General features: G+C 51.6%; 1 protein-coding gene across 1 annotated transcript; it reads left to right on the top strand.

Moving 5' to 3' along the window:
• Nucleotides 1-2,497: 2,497 nt before the first annotated feature.
• On the top strand, nucleotides 2,498-5,079 carry LOC132518612 (transmembrane emp24 domain-containing protein 9-like). Its single transcript, XM_060146584.1, has 5 exons — nucleotides 2,498-2,784; nucleotides 3,208-3,308; nucleotides 3,642-3,767; nucleotides 4,336-4,482; nucleotides 4,608-5,079. Exons 2-5 carry the CDS (start codon nucleotides 3,240-3,242, stop codon nucleotides 4,755-4,757), a joined length of 492 nt encoding a protein of 163 aa, XP_060002567.1. The 5' UTR covers nucleotides 2,498-2,784; nucleotides 3,208-3,239; the 3' UTR covers nucleotides 4,758-5,079.
• Nucleotides 5,080-6,451: the final 1,372 nt, after the last annotated feature.

Below are 6,451 nucleotides of genomic sequence, written 5' to 3'. Positions count from 1 at the left end.
ACTTGAGTCTTGAGAGTGTGAATAGGAATTAGGCAAGTGGAAAAGAGGGCAGCAATGGGGGCTCAGGACATCCCTTAGAAAGGGAACAGCATGTAGTAGAGGCCTGACAGAGTCTTCGATCTTAGGGGAACCTCAGATAGGGCAAGTAGATGCAGTTCCCCAATGTCTTCTTTAAATCTCACAAATGGCACCCAGGTTCAGTGGTCTTGGCAGACAGTGTGGAATGAGATCACTGTCAAGTGGGAGAATCCCAGAATGATGGGCTCTCTGCTCTTATATTCTCAGCCCTGTCATCACTCAGAATCAGATTTTATCATCAACACAGTACTTTTTCTACTTGGGAACCATCTCATCCTTCCCAACATCTGGGTTCTTGGCTTTGAAATCTTGCTGTAAAGTCACTGCTGCACTATCTCCTTACATGCATGTCACTGCAGGCCCTAATAATTTTCCACTTTTGTCCTTTTAGGGGATTTCTGTGGGCAGTCTGATCACTGGCTATGAAACAGTGCTACTCACTGTGGGCCGGTGCTGGTCCATGAGTGTTTGTTATAGGTCCGCAATGAGATAAACACAGAAATTGAGCGCTTAGAAACTTTTATAGAAATTTAACATTGATGTGACATCCCAGCCCATAATCAGTTTCATATTTTATTCTTTTTTACAAAAGTATTAGTTCATGAGGAATTGGAAAATTTATATATAAAACAACAACAAGGGCTTACCTGGTGGTGCAGTGGTTGAGAGTCCGCCTGCCGATGCAGGGGACGCGGGTTCGTGCCCCGGTCCAGGAAGGTCCCACATGCCACGGAGCGGCTGGGCCCGTGAGCCATGGCTGCTGAGCCTGTGCGTCCGGAGCCTGTGCTCCGCAACGGGAGAGGCCACAACAGTGAGAGGCCCGCGTACCGCAAAACAACAACAAAACCAGTCCCTTATTGCAGGCGGTGGTACAGGCAATCACGATTCAGGACCGTGGACAGCACCTCATCCTGCCTCCCAAACCCTGAGTCATCACCCCTGCTCCCAGCTCCTGGTGAATGCCCTTGATGAACAGCTAGTTCCCAAATCCAACAGATGCTTTTCAGCTGTTGTCTTAATTGACCTTTCTAAAGTGTCTGCCTTTGTTAACACCTGCATCTATCATTTTCGTTTAAAGATCATTCCCAGTGAAGGAATAAAAACGTTCCCCTAGAATTATCAATGGACCACACTGATAAAGTGAGGGGACAATTTCTGGTAGCTAAAACATATTATTAATCTTAAAACACTGTATTGACATTGCTCCTTTGCTTTTCAGTGGGCTCTTAGAGGACAGGAGACAGGTTTTACTCATATTCATGTCCAACATGTATCGTAAAGTCATGCCCAGAGTTTGTGTGAGCAAATGCCTGCCGCTTATCACTGGATGACCTTGGGCAAGTTATTACTCAACCTCTCTTTGCCACTGCTTCCCCAACTGTTAAACTGGAATCCTATTAGAGTCTACCTTATAGAGTTTTTAAAATATTAATTTAGTTAATACATTTAAAAGTGCTTAGAACAGTGGCTGGCACAGAAGAATAAAAAGTATTATTATTTTCATCATCATTTTATATTACTGAATAAACCAATGAGCATCTATTATCATCAGGCTCTAGATGGTGGAGGACTTCATCCCACCACCTGGGAAGGGCTACTGCTTTATATTGACGTTTGAGTATACACTGCCCTACTCAGAGCACCGTGAGCTCCGGAATTCCTGAGATTTGCTATTCCTGGGTCCCTGTCTTGTCATGTTGGCCCCACCCTCCCACACCTTTCAGTTGTGTATTCCCTTTCCTTTTCCAGTTGCATTCCTGCCGACTTCTTTCACCCTCCAGGCTCACTCACAGTCTTTTCTTTTGGTCCCACTGGATGAAGAGTCCCACCTGTGCAAGTTGGCCTGGCAGCTCCTGCCCCCTCAGTGATTCGGCCCAACTTACCTCCTCCCTCCATGTGCCCATAAACTTTCTTCCCCTAGTCCCTTAACTGGCCTACTGCTGTTAGGCAATTCTAGGTCTCTCTACCTAATTTGGTCTTGCTCCGTCACTGCTCAGGGAGATTTTAACCATCCTTCAGAGCTTGAGTCAAACTTACCCCTTCCATAAAAGGGACATTTCTCCGTTCCTTTCCTGAACTACTACGTCAGCCTCTGAACCCCACAGGGCTTCTCTGCAGTTCTCATTCTGTCTCACCATCGCTTCTAACCTCCTCGAGGTTCAGGTCCAGGTCATGCCTGGACATGCCCACACTCTCAACACCCATCTCAGGCAGCCGCTCCTGCAAGTTTCAGAGGGCTAGTCCCTTCCTTCTTCTCTCTGAGGCTGTAACCACATCAGCAAGATGGGGCTAAGAGCAACCTCCTCCTTGGGTTTCTGCGCGCATTAAGCGAGGCGGGGCAAGGAAACCGCTGGGCAGCGCCTCGCTAGTGGGGCGGGAGCTCGCGTGGCCCCTCCGCAACGCGAGTCCGCGCGGGGACTCCTGGGATTTGTAGTCCGTGCCCGAGTTGCAGTCTCGCAGGCCCAGCAAAGACACCCTCGGGCTCGGCTGGGAAGGTGGCGGGGGCCCGCGGGACGCAAGGCGCTGGGCCCGGGGCCGGCCCCGGGCGGGGATGGGGCCGAGCGAGGGCAGCCGAACTGGCCCTGCCGCTGCTGCTGGGGCAGCTGCTGGCGCTCACAGGCGGCGGAGACGCGTTCTACCTCGAGGTCAGCGAGCTGGAGGAGAAGTGCTTCATCCAGGAGATCCCCGATGGCACAGTGGTCATAGGTGCGCCCGAGCCATGCCCTCCCCGCACCCAGAGTCCCGGCCTTGCCCTCCCCGCACCCAGAGTCCTGAGAGGGAATGGGGATGAGGCCCCGCGGGATCAGCTCAGGCCCATACCTCCCCTCTGCTGCCGGGGGTAGGCACGGGTGGGAAATGGGTGGACAGCAGTGTGGGCAAAGCATGCTCTCCGTTGCCTGTGCCGGAGTTGGGGGGCGCCGAGGAGGCAAGTCTGATCCAGACCCGGATGACAGCAGAAAAGCGGGGCAGGAGAGGGAAGGAGAGAGGCAGAGGGTTGTGGTCAAGCCCCGCAATCAGACACCCGGATCTTCCTGTTCCTCCCCCCGTCCCCCGTGACTCCTGGAGGTCCTGGGCGGGCTCTTGGTCGTGAGTGTGGATGGGGATGCATTCAGGCTGCCTCCCCATTAGGTAACTACAAGACCGAGCTATACGACCCTGCTATGGAAAAGTACCAGCCCTCCCCGCAGTGGATCAATTTGTTCGTGTTTGTGAAGGACCCCGAGAACAAGGTGAGGTAGGCCTTGACTCCCTGCAGCCCTCCCACCCCCACGTCTCCAGCGTCATTGTCTAGTCCTCCCTAGTCCTCCACTTCTCAGAGGAGGGCTCATCTCCTCACAGGCAAGAGAGCTCAAGAAAGGCCATGCTCTTTGCAGTCTGTAGAGTATTGTGTACTAGCAGTGCTGGGATCTGAGATTTTCAAGCCCAAACTGATGCCATTTTCCTCACACCCTCCCTACTGGTCTGGCCTGTGGGGATCAGAACCTGGGATACCCCCAGAGTTCCTCTCCTAGAAGCAGGTTTCTGGTCAGCTTCTCTGTGCTCACAGAGGCTGTTTCCTCTAGAATCTGCTGGCTCGTCAGTATGGCCCTCGGGGCAGCTTTACCTTCACTTCTCAGTCTCCCGGAGAGCACCAGATATGCCTTCACCTCGAGTCCATCCGGTTCGCCCTCTTCTATGATGGCAAGCTGGTGAGTATGGAGGGGAAAGTCACCAACCCTTAACATCTCAGTCCCTTGGGTGAAAAGGGTTCAGTAGGCGGTGCCTCTTGAGGAGGGCTGGGCTTTCCATGAAGTAAGCATACAGAGGACAGGTCCTGAAGAATGAGAGGGGACCCAGGAAGGAGTCACTCTGACTTAAAATCATCGCTCGGCTCCCTGCCATCCCTAGAATAAAGACCAAGCTTCATAATGTAAAATTCAGAGCTGTCCAGCAGCTGAACGCTCCCAGGCTCTTCATTACCACCTCCCACTGACATGGAACTCCTAGGAGCTGCTTGTCTCAAACACTGAGTCATACACATTTTGTTCTGCACATTTTGTTCTGTCCCTTCTGTCTTTTGGACATGGAACTCCATGCAAGCAGGGCCTTGATCTGGTGTTTTGGCACCTGGAGCAGAGCTAGTCCTCACATCAATGAGTGTGAGGCACTGAACTGCTCAGTTCAGTCAGGCCCAGACTGGTGTGTGGAAGCTGGGTTTCTGGCAGGTGTGTGGAGCTGAGCTCCCTGACCCCCACCCTTGGCTCCTCTGCTCCCCAGGCCATTCACTTGGACATGCAGTTGGGTGAACACACCAATGATTATACGGAACTTGCAGCCAATGACAAGCTGACCCTGCTGCATCTGCGCATACAGCAACTGGTGGAGCAAGTGGAGAAGATCCAGAAGGAGCAGGAGTACCAGAGGGTGAGGGGCTGGGCTGGGCCAGTTGGGACAGTGGATGTGTAACCTCCCAGAGAGTGGCTCTTTCAGCTCTTCCCCTGGGGGTCAATTCAGTTCTAGCCACACCTTCCTGTTCTCCCCTCCCACAGTGGCGAGAGGAGCGCTTCCGGCAGACCAGCGAGAGCACCAACCAACGGGTGCTGTGGTGGTTCATTCTGCAGACCTTCATCCTTGTGGCCACTGGCATCTGGCAGATGCAGCACCTCAAGAGCTTCTTTAAAGCCAAGAAGTTGGTGTAGATGAGCCCTAGAGACCAGAGGCTTAGCCCCCACTCATTCCCCTTCTGCTGAATAATGGGAAGTGGCCTGGCCTGGTCTGTCTCCTGGCTTCTCCCACCCCTCCCAACCCTGAGGGACTTCCTTGTTACTGGTGTGTGTGGGGTGGGGGACAGAGGACCTCTTTAAACTGGTTTCTGAGCCAGGACTTGGGAGAGGATGGGTTTCAAGCTGGAGACATATGGGTGGGAGGAGCTGTAGGCTCCTTTGCTGCTCTGTGAGACTGAGCAGGAGCGGGGTGAGTGTTACCCCAACCCCCACATTAAACAGGATGGGTGAACTAAGAGTGAATATAAATTATAACTGTCAAATTTTCTGACCTAAATATTTATTGCCTCCTACTCTGCAATTCATTATATGTGTCCAATCAGATGTTAATATTTGATTAACATTAGTGGGGGACTGATCTCAAAATGGATGAGGTGAAGAATACTTTTACCCCAGAAGCAACATGTGGAACCTTTTCCAGAAAAGTCCAATTTGGGCCCATCTTTTGGGTAACCTGAATGCTGGTGGTGATCCTGTGCCCAACCCGCCTTCTCTCTCTCTGGGCTCTGGTCAGGCTCATGTGCTATCCTATTCCAATCACCTGGACTGCTGGGTTCTTCAAGGAGTCTGATGGGCACCTCTGTCATCCTGCTATTTTTCAGTTGACCTCTTTCTCTTTTTATGATGCCATTGGCTAATCCTTTCAGGAGATGCCTAAAGATTCCAAGTCAATGTTTCCATTACATTCAGCATCTCCTGTAACTCAACCTTCACAAGTGCACACAGGGGTAGATACCCCCCATTGCTTCTGCCTGATCTAGTCCACATTTTACCAAGCCCTATTTTGGTTGCCCTGTTGGATTATAGCCATCTGTCACATGAATTTGACATTTTCTGTTATAAGGAAATTCACTGGTTGGCACCCTCAATAAAATCAAGTCCAAATCGTCAATGTCAGGAATATCAATGAGGGAGACTCCCCATAGGGTGGGGCAGCTGTGAAAGCCCTGGCCCCTGAGATAGATGCACCCTCCCCTAGGATACTCCTGAGGGATGACTGCAAGCCTCAGGGGTGCTGCTCACTGGTGTGTCTGGCCACAATTAGCCTCAGAAAGTATAAGTGAGACTTAACTGAAGGCTGGGGGCGGGGACCACTGGAGAGTAACCTCTAACCAGAGAATGTGACCTTAGGGTCACTTCCCTTATCTGAAACTGGGGGTGGGGGTGGGGAGGGTGCTCTGCTCTCTGCTGCAGGAGAAGCACAAGACCCAGGTGGGCACATTCTTGCCCATGGAACCTGTGGTATGACACCAAATGAGGCAGAATGTTGAACAAGACGTAGGGTGATGTATACTTCTGAGGAGAAGGGCATGGGCTAAGGGCAATATGTCAGGAGTCCTGGCCTAATCTAGGTAGTAATGGAAGGCTGCTTTTTAGAACTGAGACAGAGGATAGGAGTTAGCTGGGGGAAGAATGTTCTGGCTAGAGGGAATAGCACATACAGAAGCCCTAAAACAAAAAAGCACATGGCTATTTGGGGAAGCTGAAAGAAGGCCACTATAGCAAAATCCCAACTCCAGAGAGGCTGCCTGCAGCCTGCTTTCTAATTTATGATTTCATGTCTAGGACTTGCCTCTTCCCCAGTGATTAACCCCAGAATGACCATCCTT

This window comes from Lagenorhynchus albirostris, chromosome 3, assembly GCF_949774975.1.
Source record: "Lagenorhynchus albirostris chromosome 3, mLagAlb1.1, whole genome shotgun sequence".
Classification (NCBI taxonomy): domain Eukaryota; kingdom Metazoa; phylum Chordata; class Mammalia; order Artiodactyla; family Delphinidae; genus Lagenorhynchus; species Lagenorhynchus albirostris.
Note: the sequence above shows the minus strand (reverse complement) of the source record. Positions and strands in the feature narration are given on the sequence as shown.

Bases quoted from the DNA above. Each gene is read 5' to 3' on its own strand.
- LOC132518612 (XM_060146584.1), top strand. From the start codon at position 3,240: ATGGAAAAGTACCAGCCCTCCCCGCAGTGGATCAATTTGTTCGTGTTT. The intron at 3,309-3,641 runs GTGAGGTAGGCC...TGTTTCCTCTAG, and splicing joins TGAAGGACCCCGAGAACAAG to AATCTGCTGGCTCGTCAGTA. The intron at 3,768-4,335 runs GTGAGTATGGAG...TCTGCTCCCCAG, and splicing joins TCTTCTATGATGGCAAGCTG to GCCATTCACTTGGACATGCA.